This window comes from Scyliorhinus torazame, chromosome 2 (genome assembly GCF_047496885.1).
Source record: "Scyliorhinus torazame isolate Kashiwa2021f chromosome 2, sScyTor2.1, whole genome shotgun sequence".
NCBI lineage: Eukaryota > Metazoa > Chordata > Chondrichthyes > Carcharhiniformes > Scyliorhinidae > Scyliorhinus > Scyliorhinus torazame.
Window position 1 is genome coordinate 147,344,389 of NC_092708.1, and position 13,278 is coordinate 147,357,666.

The window sequence follows — 13,278 nt, forward strand, 5'->3', positions numbered from 1 at the left end:
TGCATGTATCTATGAATATTGGCTTCCATGCTTTGCTACATTCATGATGTCTTGATGTGCAAGTGACAACATAACCATCGAGTCGTCATAGCAATATGGCTGAAACCAAGTGGTGTGTGAATGGTTTTACTTGGCGGAACTCTGTCACATTGCAAAGATGGATTTTATAAAAAAAACTCCAAACAGTCAACTGTGCAGCATTTTGCATTTTAGTGCATGGAGCATGGAATCTTTTCACGTTTGCAAAAAACTGGACAAGTGGACATTGTTGTTTCATGCAAGTGCAGTGGAGTGAAAATTAGATAGCACTCTCAAACAACCAGCACAGGAATGCTGGGCCGAATGTTCTCCCGTGTTGTAAGAATCTATGATTGTCTTGATGTAAAAATTAGGAAGAAGGGCAGAAACACATGCACAGAGGCCTCATATAAAATGGAAGTTATTATCAATGATTGAAGCATTACTTATGTGCAATTTCTCTTTTGCCCCATCTGTACACCATTCCCCAACAAGGGACAATCTGGCAAAGATGGTGCGAAAGGATTTACAGGTGGTCCTGGTCTACAGGTCTGTACATTCTGTAAATATTTAGTTTAATTCTATATGACTCTTTACCAAATGTTAATGATACAGAGCTTAATAATACTGAAACTATGTCGGCAGGGTTTATCTGGAAAACCTGGGGTGATTGGACCTCCGGGTGTGCCTGGCAAAGCTGTAAGTATGGTTTTGAATTTATGTCTTTTGAAACAAAAATGATTTCTCTGTATCGTAAGCAGGTTTATTTAAGCTTTTCCGTAAATATTTATTCCCATTAAACAAGGATTATCTTTTGAATCCACTGTAATAAATATCCTCCTGATGGCACGGGGGCACAGTGATTAGCACTGCTGCCCCACAGTGCCAGGGACCAGGGTTCAATTCCAACATTGGGTGACTGTGTGGAGTTTTCACATTCTCCCGTGTGTGCGTAGGTTTCCTCCCGGTGCTCCGGTTTCCTCCCACAGTCCAAAAATTGTGCAGGTTAGGTGGATTAGCCATGCTAAATTGTCTCTTTGTGTCTGAAAAGGGTAAGTGGGGTTACAGGCATAGGGCGGGGTGTGGGCCTGGGTGATGCACTCCATCAGAGGGTCAGTGGAGACGCGATGGGCCAAATGGCTTCTTTGTGCACAGTAGGGATTCTAGGATTCTATTAATACAGGAAAAGCCACATTTATTGCCCTTCTCTATTTTAACTGAAATAGATGATAGGTGGCCTATCTCCTCAGATGATTATTTTCACATTGATTGGTTTGCCAGACCACCTCAGAATGCAGAAAGAGTCACCCATATACCATAGGGATGGCCTTGTGGCACAATGGGTAGCATCCCTGTCTCTGAACCAGAAGCTCCAGATTCGAGTGCCACCCCAGGACTTGGTGAAATCAAGGAAGGCGCATTAATAATGCTGTCAAACATGTTGAATGTCAACCTGCAAAATTCTTCCAACATACTAACTGGCAGGCGGCAAGAGTGGGACAGGCCCCTAGTCAGCCATATTTGATGAGGAGCCCTTGGTGACAGACTAACGATCTGTTCTGGGAATTACTAGCTATGGAAGCAGACAAAAGTCTGCCTTAGTGCACCATCAGGTGCAGAAAAAGACACAAGATATATATGGGTGTGAGTCAGAGCAGGTAAGGGTCTTTAATGAACCAACTGGCTTTTACAACAATCTAGCTGCCTTCAAAGTCGCTGCTCATGTAGCGCCAACCTTAAATAATTGCTTGGTTTAGTGGATTAAATTTTACGAATTGCTATGATAGGATTTGAGCTGTCACATTCTGGGTTATTTGTCCATACCATTATCCCTACACCGCGGAACCAGTGTCCTTTGTCCAGAAATTGGAACATTCCCAAGTTGGGGTGTGGACCAAGATTGGTTGCTGCATGTATCTTAGGGGCCATTGATCTCCTAGCCTTCACTTGTTTATTATCAGCTCTCTGTGGGTGCCAACTGCAGCCTTCGCTGCAGCTTTCTAGTTGTGGACATGGGATTAGGTGGGATGGAACGTCCCGGGGCTACAGGTGAACAGCAACATGTTGAGGACCTGGGGTGAGGCCAGAAAGCTGGGAAGGAAATCAGGACCCGAGGATGTGACGAATAGCAATTACTCATGGTTTTAATGAGGAACCAGGATAGGCGGCTGTGCTCCTCCTGGCCCCATATTAGGATAAGTGCTTTAAAAAGAACTTGCATTACATCATGGTGGTCTCCAGTGTTCCCTTAAGGACATCAGGCTGCATGTATTCGAGGTAATGCTGAATGCAATGTGGCAGGCAAATCCATTTCTGGTTTGATTCTAAACCAGATATTAGACCACTTATTAACAAAGTGCTTCTTTCAGTTAGCCACCAGAGGAATTTGGGTGCATGTAGTGAGCCCCATGTACAGGACATGTTTGCACCTATATTCTGCCAGGTGTTGTTTCCCAAGGAATGTTTTCCATGGATCCAAGAAATTATTAATTGTATAAAATCTCTGCAAGTGTGCTTCTGATTGTCCACTGTTTCAGCCAGTCTCCACAGCAGCTGATCAGATAGCACCTGGTGAAAATCTCCCCGACCCCCATTGTGTATACTTTCATTTGATGCTCTGAAGTTATGGAGAATTCCACTGAGTTCATATCGAAAAATTATTCTCATTTATGAAAAGCATGTTGTTAATAACTGACGAGGAGGTAAATTATTGAATAGTGTAGGGTTATCGGTTTGATTTTAACTAATGTATTCACATACCTGTTCTCCTAAGTGCACAGGCTGAGTGATTTGTCTTTTCTCAGGGCGCAGCTGGTGAAAGAGGAGAGCCAGGTCTGCAAGGATTTCCTGGTGTTCAGGTAAAGTTATTTTGGTGCATTAATCACCTTCAATAGTTATTTCAGTTATTTTGTGGGTACAGCAACTGTTTCAATCCTTCAATGTGTTGACAAGCTTCTTGCAAGAATGTTCTGCTTACAAGAATGGTTCCAGGCATGAGAAGGTTCAGTTATGAGGATAGATCAGAGATGTTGGGACTGCTCTCCATGGAGAGAAGTAGGTTGAAAGGAGATTTGATAGAGATGTACAACATTATGAGGGGGCTGGACAGAACAGATAGTGAGAAATTATTCCTGCTTGTAAAAGGATTAAGAACAAGGGGGAACAGATTTAAGTTGATTTGCAAGCAAGTGCGATGTGAGAGAAAAACGTTTTCACCCATTGAATATTTGAGTCTGGAATGCACTGTCTGGACGTGTGGTGGAGGCAGGTTCAATTAAGACATTCAAGAGGGAATTAGATGATTACTTGAATGGAACCAATATGCAGGGGTACGGGGGAAAGGCAGAGGAATGGCATTAAACCATGATACCCATTTGGAAAGCTGGTGCAGACACGATGGGCCAAATGGCTTCGTTTTGCACCGTTAGAATTCTGTGGGTCTGTGACATGACACACAATGATTGGCGTGTGAGACCTAGATTTAATGTTTACTATGTGTTACATGCAGGGAGAGTCCATTAAGTGCACTGTTAGGCTGAAGAGGAGGCAGAGGATGGGGAATTATTAGATCTGACCTAAGGGAAGGATTGCGATATTGAAGGCCAATGGAGTAAGGCAGATTAAGGTGGGAGAAGGGGTAAGGGTTTATCGGCATGCTGGGAAAGGCAGAAGAGGGCTAGGTGCTGGCACAGAAAGGGGAAGGTAGACCACAGTTATAGGTTGGGGTGCAAGGGTGTGGTGATTGTCCATTTAAGAGCAACACAGCAGAGTCAGTGTCACACAGCCTTTGTGACCAATTGCGACTCAAAGTGCGGAATCACCCGAGTGGGTTCTCCTGGGCAGAGATGTTTGGGGAGCTGGCTACAGCCTTGAATCTGCTGCTTTCTTATTAATCAACACCTTTTGTGTTTCTAATGAAGTCTATGAAAGTGCATCATTACACCTGGCAAAGAGGATAAATTATCCTGACACTGCCTCTGGCCCAATACTTGTGAGTATCCTGTTTAAGTCGCAAAACAAAAGCATTCACCTGAAGTCCTGGATGAATAGACTAATTTGACTCCAACACAGAGGAATGGACATACTGACCGAGATTCTCAGAAATCCTGGCCAAGTGTTGACGCCAGTGTCAAAACCGATGTGAGTGACTTGGCGCCAATGGGCCACCAGGCGTCTAGGGGGCTAGTATGGCTCCAGAGTGGTGTCCACTGCTCCGGCGCTCGAAAGCCGGCTTGCCGGAGGAACATAGGCCCTCCCCAGAATTAGCCCGCCGGCCGATTGGTAGGCCCCGATCGCGCGCCTGCCCACTGTGGCGACCCCCCCCCCCGGAGTCGGATCCCCCCGCCTCCCCCACCAGGACGTAGCCAGAACTCTGAGATCCCGCCTGGTAGGACCATACGTAACCCACGAGGTGGGACTCGGCGGAACTTGGTGGGCACTCGGCCCGTCGAGGCACGGAGAATCGTCGGGGGGGGGGGGGGGGCGCTTTCAACGGCCCCCGACTGGTGCGGCAGCGACCCTGTGGGCGTGATTGCTGCCGATTCTCCGGTCACCAGATCAGAGAATCCCGGCAATATGGTGTGCACCTTGGGTATCATTTCTAAGCAAACAAAATAGAAAAGGGGGCAAAACGCAAAGCAATTCTCCTGAGTGTTTGCAGAACTCAGATCTATAACCTTATTTGCAGTTTCCATTGTGCAGCCAAGCACATGTTGAGCTGTGACTGTTAAAAAGCAGGACCTGCAAGTTCCAAAATGGCAAGTCAGATGTCAAATCAGCATTAGAGCTGACTGAAATTGGGCTATATTCACTATGCCTGCTTCTGTGCATGCTGTAGTTGCGCTATTACCCTTCCAAACATGGCGATCGTCAAAAGTCGCACTGGACGGTGGCAAAAATGGAACTGCAGTCACCTTTATCACCTATGGGCTCTCCTGGTGATGAAACCAATGGTGCCACTTCAAATTTTGGCAGGAAGCTAGTAGAATACATTTTGAAATGCAATGCAATCTTGCCACATGACACGTCTAATCAGATTTACAAGTTCAGTGGTAGCACAATCACCTGTGCACAAGAAGATTGTGGGATCAAACTCCACTTCAGAAATTCTGAGCATAAAATCCAGGTTCCATTTCACTGTAATACTGAGGTAGTGCTGCACGAACCATCATTCAGATCATCCATTAAACTGAGACCCAGTTGCCCTAAGGGATGAGTGGAAAAGATCCTATGGCATTATCTGAAGGGGAGAAGAGGTGCTCTGCCCAATATTTATCCCTCAACTAACTTTGCTCAATTGGATGATCTGGTCATTTTTCATTGCTGTTTGTACACCTTGGCTGGGTGCAAGCTGGCCGCATAATTCCCTTTAATACAGCAGCAATTACACTTCTGAATATAGGAGCATAGGAATAAGTGCGGATCATCAGCCCTTGAGTCTGTTCTACCATGCATTTAGCTCAGGGCTAATCTCCACTTTACCTGCCAACTTAGTTCGTAACACTGAGTATATTTGCCATGCCAAAACTTATCAATCAGTTTCGAAATTTAGAAACTTAAGAATTTTATTGGCTGCAAAATGCTTTAGGTTGCCGAATTAAGTCAGGAAAAAATGACTAAATTGGGATGTATAAGCAAGTGCTACTTTATAATCAATTTTCCTGAATGTATAGATTTAACTGTCATCCTTCATTTGTCATACATAGGGTCTGGGTGGTAATACAGGTCCTCCTGGTGAAAATGGCAAACCTGGTGAGCCGGTAAGATGTTTGATTTTATCAATACAAACATCAATCTTTACACCTTTATCCAGTCTAGTTCATGGCAATGTGTTATAGAGAAGTGCAATAACCTATCCAGTGTAATTATTTAGTCAGGATAAAATCACCAGGATCAGTGCAAAATGTATCATCAGACAGTTCTTGCTAATTCTGAAACCTCCAGAATCAAGAATAATGGAAATCTTCTCCAGGATACCAGATCCACCTTCACATCGCCATTTAGCCGTTAAGTAGACAACAATAGCAACAATAGAGCTCCTGATTCACAAATTTAAATGGGATGAACCAACAAAAAATAAAAGCACTAATAGGATTGAGGTGCCTTCAATTCTGATGCTAAACTGTCCAGTTATGGTCTGTAATTTGGACCCTCACTCACTACCTTACTGCACACTGTGGAGAAGAGTTGTCATTTTAATATTACTTTTCATTAATGTTCATGGCTCAGACTAAGTACATATCTAGCAACTGAGCATCAATGGGCTTTTTGGGCCATTAGCAGCAACAGAACTCTGCTAATATAATCTATGAACTCATGGTCGAACTCACTTCATAGTCCTCTGTCATAAAGTATCAGTGTGAGCCATGACTCCATGGTACCATAGTGAACAATGAGGCAATTTTTCTGTCACTACCACAACTTTGCCGTTTGCAGGAAGCTTTAACTCTTTAACACTGTTGCTCGCCACACATTTTGATGAAGTTCGGCAGGAGGTGAAACTTGACCCAACTGAATCCATATCCTGAGATGACATCTAGGTATAAAAAAAAATTGTGTCAAAGTCTTGATAATATGGCTGCTCATTGTTCAGGGGAATTTAATAACAGAACTTGGATATTGGACAAGTTGTCATGTGTGGAATAATCTACTAGTTTGATCAGGAGTTAAATTTCCTTGGGGGCTTCTTTGATTTGTCACCGGAAGGTTGATGGAAATCCCGTTTACACACACAAACCAAATAATCATTAATTTCCGCCTACATCTTATGGCATAGAAGGGAACCAATAATGAAAAGCAAGACTTGCAGGATATGCCACACCAACAGTGATCCAAGGTAAATCTCTGTGGACCCAATGAAATAGGTGTTAGGGATAATCCAGACAAAAGAACAGTCAGTCAACTGCTCTGCCTTAACATTTTATGTTCAATGATTGTTCCTGCACCTTTTAATAGCAGCAAGTCATTTTGAAAATTTGTTTTCTGCTAGGGACCCCATGGTGAAATTGGTTTCCCAGGAGCGGCTGGTTCAAAAGTAAGTTCAACATTAGCTTGGCTTCAAAAATGAATGCAATTCTTTTAAAGATTTGGTGTTATTTAATATTACATCTTTGAAATCTAGGGCGAGGCTGGCCCGGCAGGTGAGGTCGGACACATGGGTCCTTCAGGGCCTACAGGCCCACGCGGCCTTCCAGGTGACAGTGGATTAGAAGGAGCTAAAGTATGTAACATTCCAGTTTTCTTTAATTAAATATACAATATATATACAAGAAAAGCCATTACTTAAGTTTTGTTGTTGCTTCCTCTTTGAATGTATAGGGGTCTCCTGGGCCTCCAGGTCTTCCAGGCTCAATGGGCTCTTCAGGGATGCAAGGTATGCCAGGTGAAAAAGGTAGTCCAGGTGACAAAGGTCCTAAAGGTGAAAGAGTTAGTATGGCTTTTCTTTCTATTTTTTCTTTTGGTTTCTATTGAATATAATGGGGGAAATTCTCCACCGCGTTGCGCCTGGGATCTGTGCCGGGCACTGAACATTACGCGATGCTCCTGGCCCGCTGCAGCTGACGGAATTCAGTTCATGCCCTCGCTGGGCATAAACCAGATTAGCATATTTAAATCACGATTTAAATATGCTGGGACAGTTTGAAGTCGGATTCTCATGGCTCCCAGTATTCTCCCTCCCCACCCCAGTCGGTGCAGCATGAAGCCGACAGAAATCGTTACTGGTCTCCACCATTGGAAACCAAACATGATGACTGCACTGGGGGTTCACTGAGGACATCAGAGCCCTGGGTGGTTGGAAACATAGCAAAACGGTGCCGTGGCACTGCCCCCAGCTACCCTGGAAGTGCCGCACAGGTTGGCACTGTCAGGGTGGCAGGGGAAGTGCATGAAACGGGAGGGATCAAAATGGGGTGGAGCCTGAAAGGAGGCATTAAAGGGATGGGGCATGAAGGGGGGCATAAGGGAAGCATTGTGCAATCCCATAGCGGGGTGTTGCCCACCTATGGGGGCGACAATGGTGATGGGGGGTGGGGCCGGCGCTGATAATGGCGAGAAGGAGTCTGACGTGAGACCGACTGGGAAGGCCCCAATGCCCCGATTCCAGCAATCCTTGGTGTTGGGGGGTTGGGGGAAGGGTGGTTGATGCTGGTGAGGATGGTGGGCGGGGCCATTGAAGCCCTGTGCCGGCGAGTCTTTTGGGGCGAGCCTTTATTGATCCTTTGTGATCCATGTGCCCTTTAAAAAGGGCTCCTTGATATTTGTGAAGCCAGACTTGCTGGTGTGTTTCTGCCCTGCCCTTCTCAGTGCCAGTGCAAAATTCACCTCCCCTCCAAAAACATTTGGGTGGATCATATCCAGCCACCTGGTGAAAATAAGGGAGGCGATTCTCAAATATGGAGCGCAAGTGTTCGCACCGCCGTGAATGCCGTCGCGTACCGATTCTGGCCCCCACAGTTGGGCCGCGCCAACCTGCGCATGCATGGGGGACATCTTTAGCGCGCCGGCCCTGGCTCAACACGGAGTCGGTGTTCAGGGGCCGGCCGCGCCAGAAAGTAGGCCCGGTGGGGTGGGGCGGGGAGGCTGGCCTGCCGATCGCTGTGCTCCGATCGCAGGCCAGACCCCATCGGAGGCACCCCCCTCCCCCCGGTGAAGGAGTCCCCCCTCCGCGCCCCCCCCCCCCCCCCCCCCCCCACAGGCTGCCCCCCCTGGTCCTTCGTGCAGAGTTCCCGCCGGCAGCGACCAGGAGTGAACGGTGCCTGTCTCTGTCGTATTGGCGTGATCGCTCAGCCCATCCTGGCCGGAGAATCGGCGGCCTGCCGATTCCAGTGGCCCACGGCTGGCGCCGAGCCAAACCCGCCGGCGCAAATGCAGCCGATTCTCCGCACCTTGGAGAATCCCGCGGGGCGTCGTGGCGCGGTTGCGGTGATTCTCTGGCCCGGCGCGGGGCTTGGAGAATCGCCACCCACACCTCATTTCCCACCAGATACCTCACTTATAAGTTGTTTCTACAATATGAAATATTTTCAGTAGTTATTCAGCTTTGCATCTAATCAGTCTGCATTTTCTGTGACAGGGGGAGTTTGGTCCCAGTGGCCCTGATGGTACACCAGGCAAAGATGGTGCCCCAGTAAGCACACAATATTTTTTCTCTCTTTGTTAACTATTTTGTTTCATTTGAAGAATCTGTGCTTAAAATATTTACTGTTTTCTGGTCTCACACAGGGACAGCAAGGAACTATGGGTCTACCAGGTCAACCAGGAGGTCTAGGAGGACGGGTAATTTTAAATTTTCATGAACTTTAGATGTTTATCATCGAGGAAAGATTGGTTGTCATTTAGCATCAATAAATAATAGAAAGCTTCAACAGAATGGGTCAGACTTTGCTGAAAGACGTAACAGCACATGAACACATTATTACTAAACAATCGGTTGGAAACTTATGGCAAGGGTGAGAAACTGTAACTTTCAAGTAATAGTCCGTCATTAGCGTGCAGAAATGATACCCTATGTTTAACCGCCTCACAATTTTCATGAAGTTGCTGTATTTGCTCCTTAATTCATCAAAGACAGTTAAGTCAAGTAATTCATAGCATAAGTACTTTTTGACCTTGATATTTGTTAATTACTGACAATCAGGGCAGCATGGTGGCGCAGTGGTTAGCACTGCTGTCTCACGGAGCTGAGGACCCGGGGTCAATCCCGGCCCCAGGTCACTGTCTGTGTGGAGTTTGCACATTCTCCCCGTGTCTGCTGGGTCTCTGCCCCACAATCCAAAGATGTGCAGGGTAGGTGAATTGGCCATGCTAAGTTGCCCCTTAAGTGGAAAAAGTTTTTTATAAATTACAATCAACCCATCTTGCCCAGAAAGAAATCAACCAGAAGTGTGGAGTTTCATTTCCTTAGATTGTGAATTGTTGTGGGAGATTTTGAAAATGTCAATTTTGTCTCTTGTTTATATTTCTTTATTCTCTTACTGCATCCAAATTGATATTGAATTCACCCACTTTAGCATGCACTCTTCCTCAGTCCTTCCTTTTTATTCCTTAATACTTAAATTAATGGTTATTAGTGATGGACAACAAATGCTGGCCTCGCCAGGGAAGGCCTCATCTTGTGAAGGAATGTTTTATTTAACTCATTGGTTTAGAAGATATGTTTGTCCTATTTCTCAATAAGGTCTCAGATACCATTATCTGCTTGTGCTTCCATCAAACCTGTTTGCAAAATTGTTTCTTTAAGTTCAGCACGCCAAATTAACCGGATTTGCTGCCAAATGCTAGACTCCAGCAAAAGCTGGCCTAATATGTCTGAAATGTTCCTGTCAACTAAAATTAATAGAGGAATTTAGCAGCATGTTAAATTTAATTTCAACGTCTGTAAAGTCCATGCAAGTGGATTGGCAACCCACTGTACATCCCAGTGTATATATGACTTCAATGAATCGGACAATGGGACAAGGTGAATAACAGTCAGCTGATCCACTATTGTCTGTTCTGCACTGCCATATCAAATTGCATTTTTATAAATGGGTTTATTTGATATTTCTATTGGTCCTCACTAGAGAAAGCTGTCCATTCATTTGTTAATTCATTTACAAATTAAGGCTTGAATCACACCCTATTCACACCCATAATGCTGATTTCCATTTTAATGCTATGTTATCAGCGTGAAAGATAAATTTGTAAAACTTTTTATTGTTCATTAATTTTCTGATCTTAGGGTGAGTCTGGTCCTGCTGGTCCACCTGGCCCTGTTGGTTCTCGCGGCCTTCCCGTAAGTAAACATTACCTGAGATTTAATGGAATGAGCGTTCCTGCACTTAGAAACAGAGAAATGTAATTTATGACTGTAGAAATAGTTCAAGATAATTGTGTTCCAGAACCTTTCTTAAGTTGCTTGGAAGACTGTTTGCTTGTTCATCCATCGTGGCAGAAGATGACCTTGTTTCAGGTGACTCGTCAGTCCAGTTTGAGCGTGTGAAGATTTGTTGTATGTTGGACACAGACGTATTGTTGGTATAGGAGAGCTTGTGGCTCTGGAATTCCAGAACTCACTTTTCCAATTGGCAAATGTGACTCTGGTCTGCTCATAGGAGGATTCCAGAACTCACTTTTCCAGTTGGCAAATGTGACTCTGGTCTGCTCATAGGAGGTGATGCCTTTTCTGATGAGGATGCACTATATAGAGTGAATCAGTACAAGGTTCTCTCATGTCTCTGGGGAAGTGTTAAACCTCATCCATGTGATGTTCAGGGAGTTCCTGAAACAGCTTTTCCGTGCTTCTTGATAGCAGTGTTGATGACTCCTTTCATCACTTTGCTGATGATGGTGGAGAGTAGGCTGATAGGGTGGTAAGTGGCTGGGTTAGATTTGAGCTGTTTTTTGTGTACAGGATACAACTGGGCAATTTTCTACATTGCCGGGTAGATGCCAGTGTTGTAGCTGTACTGGAACAGCTTTGCTAGGGTTGCGGCAAGTTCTGGAGCACAAGTCTTCAGTACTATTGCTAGAAATGCATTTAAATCAGGCAGGGTACACTATAAATGTGGAATCTCCACTGTCCGATTCTCCTCGAGGGGCTCCAGGCAGCAGGTGAAAATTGACCTCACGATCAGCCCTTTGTGTAAATCAAGGAGTTTAATTTCGATCAGGTGAATTGCAGCCAGATTTCTCATTTGTTAGTCATGACCAAGTCAGGCAATAGCTTCCACATTGGCTAAATGAAGATCTCTGAGTCGTCTGCTGAATTTTGTCAGGAGACAGTCTCCAGTGATGTGAATCATTGATTGGGGTGCATCACAACTCCAGTCCAGGTATCCTGCAAGGCACCCACTTGGGAAAATTTGTTGCACAAAGGCCTTGACCAGTGTGGGAACGGTTGAGGAGTAACCAATGTTGGCATGGCAGGTTGAAGCTAGGTGGTCAGGCTGTGGGATCTGTGATGAGGAAGTGTTTTTTAATGGTGGCCTGTTGGTTCCATTTCTGCTGCCACAGGGCCTCTGCTGTTATTCATTGACATGGTGGCCGAATGGGAAGTGGATTGGTAAAGTCCCGATATAGTGGCAGGCTTGGGTTGATGTAAACCTTGTCCAGGAGCATTCTTGTTGCAATCATTCTCCTTACGCGAAAGGGCAGAATGTTGCTCAGGACTGGGTGACAGGAGAGTTGAGCTTAGCAGAGGGTACCCAAGATGATACATATTATTGTGTTGAGCTGGGTACCTACAAGATCGTTGAGGGATGAGTTGTATCATACTGGTGCACGGCAATTTGTAGTTGAGCAGACAATGACAAAAGCTGAAGTCCTTAAGGTTAGAAAATCTGCATCCCATGAAGAGCCGGCAAGTCTACTGAGGAAATAAGAACAACAGATTCTGATAAACTTTGCTGATCTGGCAGCACCTGGGGAGAGACAAATAAATGAATCCATATGATCCTTCTACAGAACGGAAAAAGAATTGTAGGCGAGGACCTAAGTCAGACTGGAACAGCAAATTTTCTTCATACCCCACAAAGCACAGGCGCATCTGGGGCCCATGCAGGTACCCATAGACACACTGTTTATTTGCAGGAAGTGAGACAAGTTAAAGGAGAAACTTTTGAATGAGAGAGAGAATGAGTTCAGCCAGATGGAGGAGAGTGGTGGTGGAGAGGGATTGTTCAGGCCTCTGCATAAGGAAGAAGAAGAGAGCCCTCAGACCCTCCTAGTGGAAGATGGACTGGATAGAGTGGACGTGGAGAGGATGTTTCCACTTGCAGGAAAAACTAGAACCAGAGGACACAATCTCAGACTAAAGGGACGATCCTTCAAAACAGAGATGAGGAGGTATTTCTTCAGCCAGAGGGTGGTGAATCTGTGAAATGTTTTGCCGCAGAAGGCTGATGGAGGGCAAATCACTGAGTGTCTTTAAGACAGAGATAGATAGGTTCTTGATTAATAAGGGGATCAGGGGTTATGGGGAGAAGGCAGGAGAATGGGGATGAGAAACGTATCAGCCATGATTGAATGGCGGGGCAGACTCGATGGGCCAAGTGGCCTAATTGTGCTCCGATGTCTTATGGTCTTATGGACGTGTAGAGATATTAGATGTCTATCGTGAAGAGGAGGCAGTTGGGGCCAGAGAACTGGAAATTAAATTGTTGATATGATATATGGCATTAGATGAATCATAAATGTAGGTGGAAGAGACTGGACAAGGAGTGGGATGATGGAGTCAAGGTAGGAAGAAAGGAGTTCTGTGGGGCAGGAACAGGCTGATAG

The 13,278-nt window shown here is 45.4% G+C and overlaps 1 protein-coding gene across 1 annotated transcript in view; it reads left to right on the forward strand.

Moving 5' to 3' along the window:
- The window catches only part of LOC140406814 (uncharacterized), a 249,663-nt gene that overhangs the window by 168,778 nt on the left and 67,607 nt on the right, over positions 1-13,278 (forward strand). Inside the window, exons 23-32 of the mRNA XM_072494717.1 lie at positions 514-567; positions 664-717; positions 2,823-2,876; positions 5,724-5,777; positions 7,007-7,051; positions 7,139-7,237; positions 7,336-7,443; positions 9,092-9,145; positions 9,241-9,294; positions 10,739-10,792. Coding sequence (XP_072350818.1) covers positions 514-567; positions 664-717; positions 2,823-2,876; positions 5,724-5,777; positions 7,007-7,051; positions 7,139-7,237; positions 7,336-7,443; positions 9,092-9,145; positions 9,241-9,294; positions 10,739-10,792 — 630 coding nt within the window. The remainder of the gene's footprint in view (positions 1-513; positions 568-663; positions 718-2,822; positions 2,877-5,723; positions 5,778-7,006; positions 7,052-7,138; positions 7,238-7,335; positions 7,444-9,091; positions 9,146-9,240; positions 9,295-10,738; positions 10,793-13,278) is intronic.